Source organism: Pelodiscus sinensis, chromosome 4 (assembly GCF_049634645.1).
Source record: "Pelodiscus sinensis isolate JC-2024 chromosome 4, ASM4963464v1, whole genome shotgun sequence".
Classification (NCBI taxonomy): domain Eukaryota; kingdom Metazoa; phylum Chordata; order Testudines; family Trionychidae; genus Pelodiscus; species Pelodiscus sinensis.
Window position 1 is genome coordinate 84,125,310 of NC_134714.1, and position 17,793 is coordinate 84,143,102.

The following is a 17,793-nucleotide window of genomic DNA, read 5'->3' on the forward strand; positions in this document are numbered from 1 at the left end:
TTCCAGGGAGATTCAAAGATGTCTGGGCATATATGAGTACGAGACCATCTGGAAGGACTCTGAAGATTATAGCAGGCAGAAATTAGATATGTGAGAGATCCCATCCACACACTGCTTCGTAGGTTTCATTATCAGGGCACAAGCATGCTTACTTTAATTTTCAAAGACTGAAGTAAACTCCATAACTGCTCAAAAAGAGCTAGACTCCTTGCCTCCTAACATAGCCACATGTGAGAATAATTATCCCTGGCCAGAGAGATTCCCTGTAAAAAGCAAAAAGTTTAAGGTTTCCCTTAAGTTCTAAGCCATGCCACTTACTCTGGTCGGCAAATCACCAGGTCCCCTTTGTTAGTGCCATATGCCAATCCCAGCCCTGGCTCAGGTAGCCAGCGAGCAGAGTTTATGCTGACGTGTCTCCTCTGGTCAGCAGGCATCGGGTACAGGACGTTGAAAACTCTCTGGAAAAAAAAAAGACATAAACAGGATGATGTGAAAAGGAAATAAAAGCCAGGGCTGCCAAGGAGGCTCAAACAGTTGAATCTCTTGTGGTAGGACAGTTGGGCAGAAAGGCTTATTTATAGACTGTTCCAAGAAACAACCAACTTGTCGGCGAGAGTACACATTGTACTGATAGAAACATTTACATCCATCCACAAATGTTTAATAAATAGCTGTAGAGCAGGACCATCAGATCTTCACTCAGATACTGGACTACATAGCTGCACTATTCCTTCACTGGCGCTAATTAACAAGAAAACTGGGAGCTGAGGACACATTAGCCTCAACCTGATAGAAAAACTGGGCATTTTCTGGTTCCTTATTAGCCCCATATCCCATTTTTATTCCCCATTCCCATTTTCATGCTCTCACCACAACACAGTTAGAGGAACTGTGCCAGGCAGGCAATATATTGGCTTCCACCAGCAATGGCCTAGACAGCTACCTGCATGCTTTAGCTATTGAACAAACCTAAGTTCTATCTACAAATGATATGGGATCTAATCAATGTTAATGGTTTCTTGAATGACCTTCAGGAACTGGTTAACTTTCCCCTCCCACACTGCACAACACCACTGAAGAAAAGGCTGAGTCCAGGAGATGCACAAGCACTGAACTGGCACACCCCTTCTGAATTCAGTTTGCCTCCCACCACAGTACCGTTCACCCAATTAATTTTGTTTCCCTAGCAAGACCCTAAGCAATGGCTTGCTCCATACCAAGCACTTACCTCTTCCACACACCCCGCCACTCAGTTTCTCTTGGGCCCAACACTGCAGGGCTCAGACTTGTGCTGAGTACCACTGATATTACCACAACAGATCTTCCTTAACTCTGTCACAATAGCTCTGAAGAAACATGCAAACTCTCCATCTGCACTCTCAGTCTCCTATGACCAAGATTTTACATGCTAACCACATGGCATATAGTCAGGAAGTCTGGCAAACCTAGAAGAGGTTAAGACTATAAAGCCATGGTATGGGAAGTAAAAAAGAATGCTCTGGTTTGGCTATTGGGTACATGGGAACAGCAGCTTCAAGAACACTGGATCATACAGGGTACGTTGTAGCAGTGAGCTCAGCATAATGCTTTGGAGGGAGGACCAAGAGGTACTTAATTTTTTTTAAGAAGGCTAAGGAGGGTTATGCAAGAAGCAAGTTAAGATGCTGAGCTGGAGCCATCATAAGCAATATGCAAATAGTTGAGATTTTATTTTAAAAAGGTCAAGGGGGTATAATCTGCTCTGAGTCACAAGTGAAAGGTGGGTTCCAATTGGAATCACTTGTATATTTTAGCTCATCAAAACCTCTATACAAGTTTAGCCAAACTGGCCAGTCTTTGTTCAGAAGCGGCCCAATAGCCCACTTGGTGGTGGGCCACAGGAAACAGGGAATACTCCCTGGAGCAGTGTGGGGGTGCTGCAAGTTAACATTGTGATTCATTGTCACAGCTGTGGGGACCTAGAACTGGAATAGCAGCAGCTCAGTATGCAGGGTCAGCATGATCTGTTGATTAAGTCCCTGGACTGGGACCCAAGAGATGCAAATTCTACTTCAGTGCTACCACTGACCTGCTGTGAGATGTTGGGCAAGTCATTTTCTGTGTGGCTCCATTTTCTCTCCCACCTTTGTCTTGTCTATTTAGATTGTAAGCTCTTTGAAGCAGGACTATTTTAGTACTGGTTTATAAAATGGCTACAATACTGACGACCTTGTCCTGGCAACTGTCAGGCAAATAAGAAGATCAACAGAGCTATGTGCCACATTATTTCTAACTACAGCCAACTTTCAGTCTCTCCTCAGAAAAGGCCACATTTAGAATAGCAAACAAGTCCTCTAGGATTTCTCTGCAAGACAGAGGCCATTCATGATCTTTCCCCTTGGACTTGCTTGGTAGTCAGTGATGTTCACAGATTCAGTGTCAGAGAAGGATAGGTCCCATTCCTCCACACCCCCCTCAACTCTTCCAGTGTGGCCACCCCATTTTTTGCTCCTGAATGACAAGCTAGCAGGAATATCTCTCACACAGCCCCTCCCCCCCCACACACACAGACACACACACACACACACACACACACACACACACACACACACAGTCTCAACCTGTTGCCATGGAGATGAGGTGCACTCTCTGAGATGGGAAATGTGGATTTTGATGGGTAGGGGGAGGAGAAAATAGCAGATAAGAGCAGAGCACATTAATTTGGAAAACAACAAACATTTGAAATGTCACAAAAGAGCTGCGAGGGGATTCTGTTGCAAATCTATTTTTCCAGAAGTCAGAGTAAACCGTCTTCCTCTCCTCCTAGAGAGCTGCCTCCTCCGGAGGTATCACAGTTGCTGAAGCTGACTTTCCCAACTAGCCTCTGACCAAAAGATTGGAACCTCTTTGTCCAGCTGTGGCCCTGCACACTTAGAGATTGGGTGCTTGTAGGTCAATGGCTTGGTAACTACAGTTTCAAGTACAGGTGTTACTCAGTAAGGGGCACTCAATGGAACATGATGGCAAGAGATTGGCTCTGCCATGCTGTGAAACTGACAGCTAAAGGCAGAATCTCAAAGGTAATAACAGTAGGAAATTCTCCCTAGTGACATCTGCTTCATTCTGTCCACTTCTTCATTCACTTCTAAATCGCCAGTGGCACCAAAGAGTTCCCCTTCCCTGCTGTTTCCCACGTCCTCACTAATGGGACGATGCCATGCAGTGTTAAGAGGTGATGACATCCATGCGTGTGGTAATTAACAGATAGAAGCAGAGAGAGAACAGCTCCACTGTCATAATCACCACTCGCAGCAGTAACCAGGACCCAGCTAATCAGTCTGATGCAGTCATATAGATAAGCTGCTGCAACCACATTTATTAGTAAGACCATCTGCCCCCACACAAGAAGACTATGGGGACCCTTTCACACGAGAAGATGCCCTGGCCCACAGGACACTAGCAGAGCTACCAAGCACACCCTTCTCCCTTAGGTAAGGGCCAAATACTGTTTCTTTTTGTCTCATGCAACATGATCTTCTGAAAAGTTAATGAAATACTTCAAGCAGACAAGCATGCCAGCTAGAAAATTCACTGAGAAACTCTCACCAACCTGCTGGGAAGAGCGCTTTTCCAGTTCTGTACTTGTAGGTGCAGCGTTCACCCTTCTCCACTTCAGCCAAAGGGCTATGAAGCCGCTGCACTTTTCCCACATATTCCAGACTTGTGGGGGCAAGAACTTCATTTAACTCAGGCAAGAGTTTCACCTATGCAATATTTCCAGCTGGTATGGCACATTTTCAAGTTAGCCAGCAGAGAATGTCATTTATCACATTCAAGCTCACCCTAGCAGAACCTGACTCAACTTTCCATGATCAGGGATACTCCTAAGGCCAGACTCCTCATTATCTCAGTAAGTTACCCACTATCCATGTGTCACCTGTAATCAAACCATAGCAGGGGTATGAGATTCTGAATAATTTTATTCCAGCACTGGGAAATTTCAGGGGAATGGGAGTCTGGGAAGCTGCTGAGCAAATCCTCAAAAGCATGTCTCTGAGGCTTTGAACCCAACAGGTGATGCAAAGATAATATAGTTTCCTCTTCAGCTGGAACAAGACAACCCAGGAATAGGGCATGCTATAGTCAGTAAGAAAATACTTATTAGCTAAGAGGTGTACTTCCAGAAACCCCTTTTATTGTGGGTGGGCCACAATCTCAGGGATGCTGTTCAAGACTCTGAACTCAATAGGCCAGATGAACAAGGGGTGTAATGAAATTCAGGAATATCAAAAGGAAAAGTGATTCTCTCAAGACACATCCCTGCAGTATTTAGCTGGGTTCTTATACCACCGTGCATGAGTGGTATCAAAGGAAAGCAGCTTCTGGTAAAAGGGAGGATAAAACACATGACTGCGTCCATTTTACATCACTATATCTGAAGAGTGTGGAAAGACTCAGTAGAGTCATTTCTTATTCTGCTTTCTCATTTTCAGATGTCTCTCAGAGATTACCATTCAAGCAGGAACTTCTTGTGGGCAGGTTGGAGGAGGGTATCTATTTCCTTCTCCATGAACATAGAAGCTGTGAGCACATAAAGACCGTTCACAAAAAACAGGCACACCCCATTATCCCATAGGCTAATCAAGGAGGAACTCTATAAAGTGATCTGTCTTTAGAACATCAGGCCTTGAGGAAGGAGGGGTATAAAGCAGAGGGAAAATGGGTAACTAGAAATTCAATACCCCAAAATATTCTGCATATGTTACGCACAGAGAACACAAAGGCTGCCAAACTCTGCTACTGCCCATCCTCCATCTCAGCACTGCTGGAGCATCAGCACGGTGGCACCTGTCACATTCAATGTTTGGGTAGTAAATGAAATATTTATTTATGGCAGGAAGCCAGGAGAGGCTTCATGATTATTAGCCTCAAGTACCATTTCCTGATGATCCCTTCCAAGCTATCAAAGCTGCTGTACATGGGTGCACTTGAGTGTGCTTAGGGCATCACACACACACACACACACACACACACACCCCCCCCCCCCCCCCCCCCCCCCCCATGGTGCTAATTTGTTCTTACGCTGGAGGATGGAGACTTATTTTTCTTCAAACAGCCTCTCTTTGAAAAGTGTTACTTATCCACCTTGTGCTGCTCTTCCACCTGTCCCATCCTAGGGTACCAGCTGCTACCTAATAATGTTGTTTAAATTCCACCTTCCTCTGTATTTAAATGGGCTGCCCATAAGACAAGGTGGAAAAGAAGCTCCTCTGCCTGGGATACTCCAAGAAGGCAGCAGGTTGCCCTCCAGCCTATACAGGCAGTCCCCGGGTTACATACAAGATAGGGACTGTAGATTTGTTCTTAAGTTGAATTTGTAAGTAAGTCAGAACTGGTACATATTGTAGGGGAAACTCTAGCCAAACATTTCTCCAGAGCTCAGTTTTATTCTCCCACACCTCACTTCCCTCAGTCCTTTATTCTCAAGCTGAGGTGTCTGCTGAGAAAAGCCGCTCCGCGTCTCCCTGGTCTGCTGGGGGGGGGGGGGGGGGGGGAAGGGGGAGCGCTAGCTTCGCGTCTCCCTGGTCTGCTGGGGGGAAGCAGCTAGTGCGGGGTTGCCTCACCCCGTTTGTAAGTAGGGATCTGATGTAAGTCAGATCCATGTAACCCGGGGACTGCCTGTATTACAATTTCCAACAGACAGTGCAGCTGCCACTGCCCTGGTCCTAGCAGTGTCACATCTCAGGCACAGCTCATGTGCCACGCCAATGACAAACGCATCTAACCAATGGCTTTCCAGTTCTGAAGAGTGGGATGGAAAGCAGAGGGAGATTCTTGAGTCATTAGCAAGGTGGGGGACACATTCATTTCCTAAATGTAGGCAGGCACAGAGGGGAAAAAGGCATGTTTTGAAATTGGAGAAGAGGAGAAAGCAGCCACAGGCTGTGCTGAAGACACAAGCAGCTGGTGAAACTCAGCGGGAGTTCTTCCTTTTAAAATTTAATAGAGAGGCATTTTTGCTCTCAGTAAGGCGCTTCTCCTTTGTGAGATGCTGATAAATCTCAGGCCATTATCCTTACTTAGGCCAAACAGCAAATGGGGCTGCTAGATCAGTCTTGATTAGAGGGACTGGATGAATAAAAATGTACAGCCGCTAACTTGTTTACATGGGAAAAAAAAAATCTTGTCATCTGTAATGCTCCAACTTCATGGGCTAAGGGGGGAGGGGAGAGAAAAGCAGCTGGAGTGAGAAAGGAGGATTTCATGGGCACTAGTATCCAGTTACATATTAGAAGTACAGCGAAAGCTTTGTTATCCAGCACTTGGTTAACTGGAAAACTCTGTTAACCAGCTTTGTCCCCACACACAATACTGCCATGTCTTCAGGTGTGTGTGCCTGACTCCCGCCTGTCCAGCCAGCTGTTGCAGGGCTTCTGCCAGCTGGCACTGCCAGCTGATATCAGCAGGAGCCTCTTTCCCCCTCAGCTTGCCTCAAGCTGTGTGGAGCCAGATGTGCCTGTAGAGGGCAGGGAAGGGGGCACATTCAATGAACAGGCAATCCCCATTTCCCCTTGAGTGCCGGATAACAAAACTTTCACCGTAGTAGTTTTAAATGGAATGCAGGCTCCAATCCAAGGCTGAATGCTCTGCAGAGAGAAAGCATGAAAACCTCAGGTGTGCAAAGTGCACTGAGGAGAGAGCTGGGCAAGGAGCAGGCTCAGACACCAGAAAAGGGCTGGAGTATTGGAAACTATGGAAATGCATCAGAGCCTAAAGTTGGTAACTGCTTCGAGAGTAACAATCTATGTTTGAGGAGGCACATTTCTAAGCAAGTATATAAACAGCATTAGAATGAGGGGGAAACTGATCACGCAGAAGTCAAATGTGGACTCTGTGCTGAGAGACAACTGACTTAAGTTCAAAGCCGAAAGGACTCCACCCTACGAGCAGAGAGAGCCATTAATTTGTACCCATAGCGTCCCTAAGGAGGAACTGTGCTCTTCCTCAGGTGTATGGGCTAATGAACTGTGTAAGCATGAAGGCCCTTAGGGTCACTCTGATGGCCCTCCAATCATCTCACCCTCCTTCCTCTTCTGGGCTTTTCCATGCCACTTCATTTCTGTGACTGACACTCTGCACCCAGTCCTTTGGTACCTTTCTGGTACAGATATAATTTGCAATACCAAAAGTGTTCATGAGAGCCAGCTCTAAGCCACAGGGAAATCAGGACTCTTTCTACCATTTGGTCAGTTTCCACCTTGTATCTGTACAGATATGTTCCACTGTAAATTTGGCCAGCGACAACATAGATACACCAGTTTATGACGTCAGCAAACTCTTCTTCATAAGGCTGCAGCTTAGACTGGTGAAACTTTACTTTTGTCAATATAGGTTCTCCCCAAGTGAAATAACCCAAACTGACAAAAGCAGTTTTGCTGGTTTCACTGTGCTTACACTAGAGGCTTTTGCTGGAACAGCTATGTTGGTCAGAAATCATACCTCATCACACCCCTAAACTATGTGCCCAAACGCTGGTAGCAATGACCTGGCCTTAGGAGCAGAATCAAATCCAGGGAGACATGGTCCTATCCAACTGAAGCTCATTCCAAGGCCAAATCCACATATATCCTGCCCTAGCAGATCACAGCCTTTTAAATTTAATTATTTATACAATGTCCACATGTGTGAAGAGTGCTTACAATACCTGATGGTAGGGAAAGGATAACTTGAGAAAGGACGAAAGAAAAGCAGTGTGACCAGGGTTTCTTTCCACTAGCCATAATGGGTTAAGTCAGTCTGTTCTTGCTCATCTTTTTGGGTCTTTTAGAATTGATTTCATCTCACTCTAAATTTTGCCCAGTACAAGACGACAAGACTTTCTTCAAACTGTGTTCATTTCTCCCAGAGGTGACAGGATCACCTGTTTTCCCAGTTAATTTTTCACTCTACAGCAGTTTCCCCCAAGTTGGGTCTGCAAAGTGAAAATAAGGGTTCCCTGAGAAAATTCTATTACAACATTTCATGATTTAAAAAAAATTAATATTTAAGCATTTATGAATTTTATTGAAAACAATTTTCATTTGTGTTTGCCACGATAAGTGTCCCTGTGTGCTGCTAGCTTAGCCAGAGAGTGGGGACGCTGATGTCACTACTCAGCATTGTGCGAGCAGTCAGTCAGCGATCACCTGTTATATACCACCATAAATCCCCGTACTCACTCTCAGGAAGCATGGATCACGTGGGTGACTAAATATGAATATACTAGTGCTGCATCGGACAAAGTCGAAGCTTCAGCTGTCAAACCAGTTGCTTATATGGGAATGTTTATTATTATCCTTACTTATTTATGGTCTACTTTTTCAGCTTCATACAATAGGGGTTATATTTCAGCTGTTAATAAGGGTTCCACAAAATTCTTTCAAGTTTAAAAGGGCTCCATGGCCAAATAAAATTGGGAAACACTGCTTTACAGATACGACAAATCTGTATGTTGCATTTGTAATCCATTTAGTCTCAACTCTATGAATGGGGATACTTGTCCCTGCTCCTAAGATGGATGAGCAGGACAAGAGACTGTGGAGTAAGGAGAAACTCTACACAAAATGTAACACACTGCCACGTTCTTACTGATTGCTCTTGATCATGCAGCTTATTATCATCCCTTAAATCAGCACAGCTCTCATTACCACACACACGACTCTTCCTTTCTTCATGGGAGGTCTTGGTTTTGTACCCTGATATCCCATCTCAGAAGTTTATCATTACATAATTGCTTAGGAAACTTCTTTTAATAATAATCTAGCAGATGGGCTGAAGAAAATTAACAAGGACTGAATCTTTGGGAGGCATTAATCATCTCAGTTAAAAATGGTGTCACTTGCTCAGCCAAATAGTGCACTTTCATGAAAGTGCCTCATTACACTTTTACATTTCCTGCTAGTTTCTCCCAAAGGCCATAAAAAGAGCAAAGAAACCCAGTGCCTCAAAAAACAGAGGGCACTGTCTAGTGCTAAATCTGAATCTAGAAACGGAGAAAGCAACACACACAAACAAGCAAACAGGCCCTGTTTTATAGGGGAGAAGAAGCAGCAGACGTGTTGAAAAATGGGCTGTCGGCATAAGACAGAAGAGTGTATGTCAGTGCAGATGTGAATGCTGTACAAACAAGATTGTGCCCTAAGCTACTGCTGATCTCTAATGAATTACTCTGACATCTGCCAACGTTGCAGCAACTTAGCACAATTATGGCCATTTTTATGGCAAAAAAACTGATGATCCTCTGCTAATTTTTAGCCTTAATTCAGCCAGTGAACCAAAAACTGTACCTTTGAGCTGCTTGTTAAATGTTATGCTGAGAGAATGAAAGCAAAATTCACAGTATCATAAAGTTACAATGACAAAAGCAAAGGATTCACAGACAGCTGCCACTCCATCCTGCTCTCAGCCTGTTGGGTCTCAGAGGAACAATAAATGAGATCAAGTGTCAGTAATATGCTGACTAAACAGCTAGTTATATGTACCCTCATCTGGATCAGAAGCTGCTGTCAGCCAGCTGCCTAAAAGTTTGAAATGAATAAGCAACCAGAGGAAATAGTTGACTTAAACTTAACCTAAATAAGAGGAGAAAACACTTTGAAAAAACCTTTAAAAACTCATGACCAACTTCTCCCCACCCCCATTAACAGTCAGACTTGTGCAAGTCTTCAAGTCACACTCCATTCAGCTTTATGCTTCGGTGAGCAGTTTCCAGAAATACATATTTCTCTACCTATGATTGACAAGATAACTGCACCCAGTTCTTCTGACAAGACCACCGTGATGTTTGCCTTTTTTACTTCAGGGCTAGGATCCCAGAATGGTTCCTATCTGAGGCTGACAGGACCAATTGCAGACTGTATCTATTATAGTGTGCAAGAGCTCATCATGATTTCAGCAACATACAGACTGGGTTATATTACTCCCATCGTCTGCGGTGGACTGGTTCCTTGTTCAATATCAGATCCAATTTAAGATGCTATTCGTCATCTTCAAAGTCCATAACAGATAGGGGCCATCGTAGATAACCTATTTCTCTCTTCAGCACGCAATTCCTACTTGGGGGAGACATTTAATTATTGATTATGGTGCCTAATACCACAATTAGTGCATTAGAAACAGATTTTACAGGAATTTTAAGGTCCTGATATACCTGCTCTGAGTCTGAATACCTTTTCTGGCTTTTATACAGGTTGGGCCAAATTGGACAGAACAAAATATTTATAGCACATGGTGTTGAAAATGCCTCTCAACTCTTACATGTGCTAGTCCTACAGCCATCAAAGCCACCCTTTGGTTATCCACAAAGCAAAATACAGAATGGGCATAGGAGTGCAAATTTCCCACAATGCCCCACTCCACTATAAATATCCCAAGTCATGGTCCTGTCTAGTCTAAAGTTTTTGCTTATTTGGTAACTCCATTGCTGATTCCACAGAAGGGGTCTCGTGGAAAATTATACAAGGTCAAGAGGGCTGAGAAAGTTACACAAGAAACATCGATTTGGGTATTTCCTAGCTTTAGATTGTTTGATTTTGAAACCCTGACCTTTACTTAATTTAGTTTTTAAACATACAATTTGTTGTTTAATACCTGTAAAACTGAAAACAAAAATGTCATTCTGTGGAACCATATTGACCCCTGACAGGAGGTATGAAAAGGGGTGAGATCTTCAGATTCACAATACAGTCCTCTACCATTTGAATAAATGGAGTAACAGAGAACACTTAGAAGCTGTTTTCTTCTACGTAGACCTGCCATCAGAGCAGTGGTCTCCAACCTTCTTGAAAACGAGATCACTTTTTTAATTTAAGTGCAAACCAGGATCTACCTCAAACCCAAACATTCTTGTCCTTCCTGTCCCATCTCCAAGACCCCTCCGCTGCTCACTTCATCCTCCCTCCTTCCCCTATCCTCACTCACTTTTATCAGGCTGGGGGCAGAGGGCTGGAGGGCAGGGAAGGGGGGATACAGGCTCTGGTCTTGGGCTAAAGGATTTGGAGTGTGGGAGGGGCTCTGAGCTGAGCCTGAGGTGCCGGAGGGGGTGCAGGCTCTGGGAGGGAGTTTGGGGGCAGAGGGACTCAGGGCTAGAGCAGGGCTATGGGGTGCAGGAGGGGGTTCAGGACTGGGGCCAGGGTTTGGAGTGTGTGCTCCAGCTGGCCACCGCTTACCACAAGTGGCTTCTGGGTGGTGGTGCAGTAGGGCTAAGGCAAGCTCACCCCTGTTTTGGCCCTGCTCCACTCCCAAAAGCAGCCAGAAAACTCTCTCTCTGCCCCCCCTGCTTTGTGGAAATGGAGTACAGGGTGGGGGAAGGGGCACCCTGACATCAGCACCTCCCCTCCTCTTCTTCTCATGCCTTGCACAGCATACAGGAGGCTCCCGGTGGGGATGACAGCTCCAAGGCAGAGAACAGGAGAGGATGGCAGTGCTGAGAGGGGCAGATGAACTGCCGGCACTTGATAGCCTCCTGGCTAAACAGGATCACCCGTCAAAGGCTCAAAGATCTGTCAGTAGATCTCAAGCTACTGGTTGGTGACCACTGCACTAGGACGGACGGAGATATTTTGCAAATGAAAGTCACAGCTATTTGCTAATTAAAACAATTCAGAAATGTGGAACTTATGTTATTCCTGGGTTCCACAAGCTATGCTGAACGACAGTTAGCTTTTAGGTGCAATTTAAGACGTTGGCTTTAGCTCATGAATCCCTAATAAGATGGACCCTAATAATGTTAGTCTTCTCTCTTCTCACTTGATACTATGGCCATTGAGATAATCCGAAGCAACAGAACTACCACTCCTAGCTTAATTGTGAGAGGGGATGAAGGCGTGGAACCTCTGTGTTTTCCAGGAGGAGGCAGAACTGTGGAATTCTATGCCCACTAGCTTGCAAAAGCTGGAATCTGATGACCTTCAGGTCATGCTGCAAGGCTTATTTCTTCTCAGGCTTTTCCAGAGTCATGATGAAGAGTATCTGCATAGGCTGATAGGAGCGATTTCTGAGGAATTCAATAGAATTTGAAGTGCTGTCTCTTGGACGTTGGTCTCAGGAGTTGTTCTAATTTTACATTATTTTAACAGGTGCCCAGAGCATTAGTTTCTAGAGCACGGCTGTGACTTTTAAACAGAATAAAAGTATACATTAAGCAGTATTTCCTTTGTCACAAATTGCGTCAACACACTGGCAATATAGATGATTAGTTATCCTTTATCAGTAATGTACTTGTTTTAAATTACAAAGCAAAGATCAGAAGCTTTAATGGGTGCTTATTTAAAAATACTTCTTCTATTACATGAATGCCAAGCTGCAGACAGTCTTTTAACCAACTAAATATGAATACAGCAGCTACCAGTCAACACCGAGTACACTATGACTATAATAAAACATTTTAATTGAAGCAATGGTTTTATTTTATATACTCTCAGAAGCACGTACAAAGCAATATAACAGCCTTATTGCAAATTTTAAAGATAATTTGTAAAAATGAGTCAACAATTTGTAAAACTAGAGGATGAGAGAAACATTTAAAAATAAACTGCAGTTTTATTGTGCCTCCCATTTATTTTTTAGATCTTGGACTGACTACAAAGAAAATGCATGACAGAAAACAATAAATGAAGCACAGCTCAACTTTAGTGCAGCATTTGGCATACTGCTACAGGAAATCTGGCTTGCAAAATTTATTCAAATTGATCTGGACATGGACATTGTCACGTGGACTGAAAACTTACTGAAAGACTAAAGGACTGATTAACAGGCAAGGTCAGGAAGGGGGGATTAAGTAGGACCACAGAGAATGGGGTTATGTTCTGCTGCATTTAACACCTTTGTTAGTTAGTGATCTGGGAAACTAAAAAAAACCAGATTATTAGTGAAATTAGCAGACTCTGTTAAACTGAAAGGAGCAGCAAACACCAGTGCAGAAAACACACACACACACACACACACACACACACACACACACACACACACACACACACACACACACACACACACACACACACACACACACACACGACCTTAGAGGTTAAACACATGGGCAGAAAATAACATGAAATTCAACTTGGCTTAATATATCTAATCCATCAGAAGGAAAAGAATCCAAAGCAGAGATATTGAGCTGGAGGAAGGGAACTAGGGAGCAGTAATGCTGACAGTGAACAACAAATAGGATAGGATCTTGCAATGCAAAAAAGTGCCAAAAAGAAAAACAACAACCCAGAATTATATCAATTTTGATTTGCATCCACTAACCCTAATATCCCAGAGAAAGGAGGAAATATTACCTTAATATGGTTCTGGTGAGACCACACCTAGCACATTACATACATGTTGACACTCTCAAATATTAGAAATATACTGAAACTGTGGACAGAACTCAGAAGAACAAGAAAAGTGTGAGACTAGGGGTATGTCTACACTACCACCCTAGTTCAAACTAGGGTGGTGATGTAGTCAACCGGAGTTGCAAATGAAGCCCGGGATTTGAATTTCCCGGGCTTTCATTTGCATGTTGCCGGGCGCTGCCATTTTTAAATGTCCGCTAGTTCGGACTCCGTGCCCCGCGGCTACACGCGGCATGAACTAGGTAGTTCGGACTAGGCTTCCTATTCCAAACTACCATTACTCCTCGTGGAACTTACTCCTCGAGGAGTAAGGGTAGTTCGGAATAGGAAGCCTAGTCTGAACTACCTAGTTCGTGCCACGTGTAGCCGCGGGGCACGGAGTCCGAACTAGCGGACATTTAAAAATGGCGGCGCCCGGCAACATGCAAATGAAGCCCGGGAAATTCAAATCCCGGGCTTCATTTGCAACTCCGGTTGACTACATTACCACCCTAGTTCGAACTAGGGTGGTAGTGTAGACATACCCTAGGAGGTTTAAATTACAAGGAAAGATTAAGGGAATAACAATTTATTGCTTGCTAAACAATGACCAAGAGCAAAAGAAAATAAGTATCTACAAGTACTTAGGGGGAATGGAATTGAAAATGAATACAGACTGAATATGAGGCAATATTTATCCATAGTCAAAATTAGTTGTTTGTTGAAAAGTCTCCTACAGAAAGGGATAGAAGCCCAATCTATTAGGATTTTACACCCAACGTAAAGAAAAGCCCTTAAGAAACAATCCTGGCTTCATTCCTCGTGGGAATGGATGAGATGTGAACTATGAGTTACACCACCTTTAACTTTTCTGAGGTGGGATAAGAGGACTGTAGGGAGTGACACACCTATCTATGGCAGTGAAACCTGGCTAGGTCAGAGGGATTATCAAACTGCTGGAGATAGAAAATTTAACATTAGTACCAGTGAGAAGTACATACTAGATACTGCTGCTTGACACATCCATAATCAGGCCTCTACTGCAACTGACCATTCCATGATGTGGTCTGGGATGTCTCTGCAGCGCGAGCTGTTTGGAGACTGATGAAGCAAAGCCAAGCAATTTATTCCAACAGAGAGATGGAGTATCTTACCTGCATTCTTACATGGGGAAATCTCACTCTGGGAAAGCACTGCCAAAAATAGTGATATCATTCAGAGGAAAATGCTGTTTGTGGCTTCATTACCTCAGTCATGGAACTATTATGGAAGCTATTCCACTGTGTCAAGTTACCACCATTCAAAAGGAGTAAGTTCAAAGCCTTATCCAGTCAGCCATATACTCTAATCCACACTGCTTTGTAACCACGGATCACTACTTGGAACACCTACTGGGTAATTACTGATAAAAAAAAAAAAATCAGTCCTGCATTAACTGCAGGCATATTTCAGTAAAGATGCAGTCCAAAGTTCCCGTGATAATAGAAAATGCCAGGATGATATCCTCAAGTGTATGGGAATTTAACTCCAGTATTTCATCTAGATTTAAATTCTGATTATTACATCTTAACATTCCTTCTCCAGTTTCAACACGACATGCTTTTCATCCTCATTAAAATATTGTGTAGCACTGCTACTGAACAGCTGCCATGTTTTACAGTAGAAGTGGTTACATTTCACTGGAGGTCAACAGGATCACTGTGCACATTTTGCTAAGTTTTCCCCATTACTCTGAGGGGAGATAAATGGGCTCTACACATCAGACATATTGGGCTTACAGCCTGATTCTTCTAAATAGCACAAGCAAAACTCCTCCCACCCCTTAAGATAACAGCTTAAACACATCAGTTAAAGCACTTGCATTAAACTAGATCAGAAACATTTGCTCAGAGAGCAGCAACAAAAGTTCATTACTTGGTATTAGCATTGTACTAATGTAGGATGCACCATCCCTAGCTTTCAGATAGACACTAAACTGAACTCTGACCTTTCCCCAATCACTGGTGGCTGCGTTCCAAATAGAAATTGTGTACTTTTCAGATTTGCCAAATAACTCCAATACCCCAGCAGACTCTCCTTCAACTACTTAGTGAAACCAATTCTAACACCACAGGCTGGGTGCAAATTATTGATAAACTCAGAATGGCTGCCACTGTTCATATTTGAGATGCTCCAAGTATGAGACGTGTCAGGCACAAAACTACTGCATCATTGATGTTAGGCTTTAAACCACTGTAAACCTTCACAATTCTGATCCATATAGGTCCTGATACCATGCTCCATCTCCCTGGTATTCAAGTGCCTTAGGTGATAAAAATCTACAATGGCACAGGGATCTTAGCCTCATAAGCTAGCAACCACAGCACTGCCTCATGCAGCCAGCTAAACAAGATACCAACACATAGACAAAGCACTTGCAGGAGCACTGTACTCACCCTCATGGATGTTTCTCCACCATGTGGCTGCTGCAGCCTGAAGACCTGAGCCACCATGTGTTCTGTGGAAGGGTGCAGCAGGATGCGCCGGGAAGCCAGTCCCACCATCACATACCTGCCCATTGGAGACAGACTCACGGAAATGGCATTGGGGCCTGGGGATAGAACACAATAGGTCACAATTCCCTTGAGAGATTTTAGAGCCACTGGCCATTGTCGTCACTACCTGTCTGCTCCCTCATCTGCCTTATATCCACTATGTAATGAGCTCATGCTGCAGAGTCCACTGAACTAGAAGAGCCCCACTAATGCCAGTTAGAACTCTGCCAGGAGATACTGCACAGCAGTGTCCTATGAGCAACTGGGATTCCAGTATGTAGTGCAACCTCTTCTCAGCAGTTCTCTCATCAGCCAAGCCTTCAGCAACAGGAGCTTCACCACAGAGGTGCCACCTCATTGCCTGATCAGATCATCAGTGATGTGATCTTCCTTAGAGCAGCGACATGTTACTTTACTGTGATCTTCAGAGCTGGGCATGTCAATGCCAAGAATATGCTGCTGAAGTAATAGTTCTAAGACCTCTCCCATCCCATTCCCATGATGCATTCTTACCAAATCTTTTTGTGTACAGCATCTCGCCCAGATTGTGGGGAGCCAGAGAATATACAGCCAGTATGCCTTCATCAGGAAAGCCCCTCTGGCTGCTGGGAATGAACGCTGCCAGGAGCTGCCCATCTGCAGAGATATCGCAGCTAGCATCATTGTAAATCTTGCAGTTCTGAACAAGCACGTTCACTGAGGCTGCAAAGGAAAAGGAAAGAAAGGGACAAGGGTTATAGAAGCTAAGTTCAAGGTGGAAGGAACTGAGGCTCAAGCCTAGTGCGAGAGGTAGGGATGGGAAAAGGGCTACAGATTATTGTCCTCCTTAAAAAGGTCCCAAAATACTTACAGCCCTATTGGGCTACAAACTTTTCCAAAATAGAGACAAGACATTTGGAGGAACCTGAGGCTGGGGAAATGAGATCCCTACATCTTTTAGCATCTTCAGCCTTAAGCAGAGAACCAAGGATGATTACATGCTGTCAAACCATCTTCTTCATCCTGAAACCAATCCTTGATATCAAATGCATAGTTCAGAACAGGAGTTTCCAAACTGTGGACCTTTAAACACTTGAGATCCACAGAGAGGTGGCTGTTCATATGGTCCTTGTTTCCAGCTGCTAAAAAGGCATTACAATATTTCTATATTTGCCTTTAGCTATTGTCCTGATATGTTCCCATGTTAGCAATCGCTGTAGCTGCCACACTGACTTTTGTGTTCACAAATGGATGAGGAGCCTGACAATGGATTCCACATAGAGATGTCAGTGATAATCTGCCTTTTAATTTGTAGTGTATGCTGAATATCTAAGAATCATTATTTCAGGTGAATTAGAATAGATACAGGCAGTCCCCGAGTTACGTGGATCCGACTTATGTCGGATCCGCAGTTATGAACGGGGATTTCTCGCCCCGGAGAACTAGAGCAGCGGGACGCCTGGTCCCTCCGCCCGCCTTCTCCGGGGCGAGAAAAGCTGCTCCTCATCTCCCTGGTCTGCTGGCAGAGCCAGCAGACCAGGGAGACGGGAGCAAAGTGGCGGAGCACCGGGGGCCGGACCCGCGGCTGCTTCCAGATCAGCTGGAAGCGGCGCGGGTCCTGCTGGGTGCTCCGTTGCTTTGTTCAGCGTCTCCCTGGTCTGCAGAAACTGGTCTGCTGAAACTGACCAGCGACGGACTACAGGAAGCCCGAGGCAGAGTTGCTCTGCCCTGGGCTTCCTGGAATCAGCTGCTGATCAGTTTCAGCAGCAGCTGACTTGGGGACGCCTGGTGTTCTTACCTTGAATCTGTATGTAAGTGGAACTGGTGTCCAGATTCAGCTGTTGAAACTGATCAGTTTCAGCAGCGGCTGATGCCAGCTCCAACTTACATACAGATTCAACTTAAGAACAAACCTACAGTCCCTATCTTGTATGTAACCC

General features: G+C 44.3%; 1 protein-coding gene across 3 annotated transcripts in view; it reads right to left on the reverse strand.

The window, feature by feature from the left end:
• AMBRA1 (autophagy and beclin 1 regulator 1) overlaps positions 1-17,793 on the reverse strand; it is a 224,049-nt gene that overhangs the window by 52,681 nt on the left and 153,575 nt on the right. For all 3 annotated transcript variants that reach the window (XM_075927593.1, XM_075927595.1, XM_075927594.1), the window contains 3 exons: positions 16,388-16,576; positions 15,776-15,930; positions 319-458 (listed from right to left, as the gene is read on the reverse strand). In XM_075927593.1, the coding sequence (XP_075783708.1) occupies positions 319-458; positions 15,776-15,930; positions 16,388-16,576 (484 nt within the window). The remainder of the gene's footprint in view (positions 1-318; positions 459-15,775; positions 15,931-16,387; positions 16,577-17,793) is intronic.